The sequence below is a fragment of the Cynoglossus semilaevis genome, chromosome 18 (assembly GCF_000523025.1).
Source record: "Cynoglossus semilaevis isolate Cse_v1.0 chromosome 18, Cse_v1.0, whole genome shotgun sequence".
In the NCBI taxonomy this organism is placed as follows: domain Eukaryota; kingdom Metazoa; phylum Chordata; class Actinopteri; order Pleuronectiformes; family Cynoglossidae; genus Cynoglossus; species Cynoglossus semilaevis.
In genome coordinates, this window is record NC_024324.1 from 6,774,920 (window position 1) to 6,776,729 (window position 1,810).

At 48.1% G+C, this 1,810-nt stretch overlaps 1 protein-coding gene across 1 annotated transcript in view; it reads right to left on the bottom strand.

The window, feature by feature from the left end:
* The window catches only part of dlgap3 (discs, large (Drosophila) homolog-associated protein 3), a 15,229-nt gene that overhangs the window by 5,893 nt on the left and 7,526 nt on the right, over nt 1-1,810 (bottom strand). Inside the window, 2 exon segments of the mRNA XM_025065118.1 lie at nt 1-93; nt 1,285-1,810. The exon segment at nt 1,285-1,810 is cut by the window's right edge and continues 2 nt beyond it. Of these exon segments, the coding sequence (XP_024920886.1) occupies nt 1-93; nt 1,285-1,810 (619 nt within the window).

Consider the following 1,810-nt stretch of genomic DNA (forward strand, 5'->3'; position numbering starts at 1 on the left):
CTTGTTGTCTTCCACCTGGACCCCTACAGAGTGGACCTCTGTAAGAGCTTTGGCATCTCCTTCCGAATCTGACAGGGTCTCAGAGCTGTCAACCTTAAACAGAAAAGCCACACAAGCCTTACACTCAAACCCCACAGGTGTTAAATAAAACACAAGGCTGCATCAGGCCTTATGGCAGAGCAGCTGCAGAGAAGTATTGTTTCAGACATTTTGTCATTTTTTCCAACACAGTTTTCCAACTGCAGCGTGATGAGGTTATTTTTGTAATGACATCATAATTTACCAGTTTGGCCAGTAAACATCAGATTTAACAAGTACGGTAGTGTTTGACGGCCGGAAGGTCCAATTGCAGCCTGATCACATGGCACCGTTAGTGAAGGTCACCTATGTCATCATGACTGTAAATATGACTGACAGCATCCCATCAGTGACCTCTTTCACCATGACAACAGTCCTCATGCTTCTGTCTCTGTTTGCACACATGCGATCGATATTTACAAAACTGTAGAAGACCTCATACACACAGTCAAGACCACTGGAGTGACAGATGGTCGTCAAATCATCAGAGAGAATCCACTGTTTCAGTTAGAATCGTACACAAACATCGCCAAGCCTTACAGCAGGGAAGCACCGCGCTTTCACTCTGCAACCACAGCCTGCAAAAGGAGGCTCTGCTAACCTATCACTGAAGAATCACTTTGGTGCCAAGACTGGGTCTAAAAGGAGTGTCCACCAGGGGCAGGGTCTTTGTGAGAAGTCATGAGAATCTATTTGTTTGTGAGTAATTCAGTCTGGTTATCATATTGACTTTGCTCAAAGACTCGGTGTCAGGTGAAATGTCTTTGTGTCCAAGTTCAAAGAGAGAAAATCTTCCAGCACTAAGGCAGCATTGCAGTGCAAACTGCCATGGTAACTTGATAAGCAACGCCATATGGGATTAAGGCTATTTATGGAAATCACTGTCGCGTAACACATTGTGCTGTGCTATTAATGTTCACTGAGCTTGTGTCAGGCAAAGAGAAGCCATATATTAATTTTGTTTCTCTGGAGCTTATCGGTCAGGGACTGAACGACAGCAGAAATGTGGTCCATGGTCAAAAGAGTCCACGGACAGAATGTCTTTTTCACCTTCATGGATGTTCAGAAGGACATCAGATCTAATTCTGCATAGTTTGAAGAAGTATGGATTCATGAACACAAGGTAGATTTGCTTGTTTGCAAAAACATTAAACTTCTAATGGAACACAAACTGTTCAAACACAAAAATCTTCTCTCTTTTCTCACCTGCACAGCTATGGACGGACTCCACTTTCTGCCAACACGTCCTTCGTCTTGCCCCGAGGTTTTACTCAGAACCAAGCTGTTCTGGGGCAAAGAGGCAGATTTCCCCAAGCTGCCCCCCATCCTACCCTCCCGCTCCCTTGTTGGCCTCGGTGGCCCCTCCAGTAGGCTGTCAGCAGAGCTACTGTGTTTGGCTCTCACACCCACTCCGGGGCCCCCTCCGTAAGGCACCAGCTCTCGAGAACTTCTGACCCCGTCTAAGCTCTCGGCCGAGTTACTGTGCTGCCTTGAACGCCCCGGGACTGCGCCGGTGTAATAGCCCCCCCTGGAGGAGCGACCAGAGGGCCCGTCAGAGCTGCCCATGTCAACAGAATTGCTGTGCTGCTTTGGGCCCCCAGAGCCTGAGCTTGAAACCAACTGTCCGCTGTTCTGGAAGTAGGCGTCCTGAGTGGACTCTGTGCTGCTCTGGGCACGCACCGATAGTGAAGACTTGGACATGCGAGGAGGAAGAGGAGGAGGTGCACCTTTG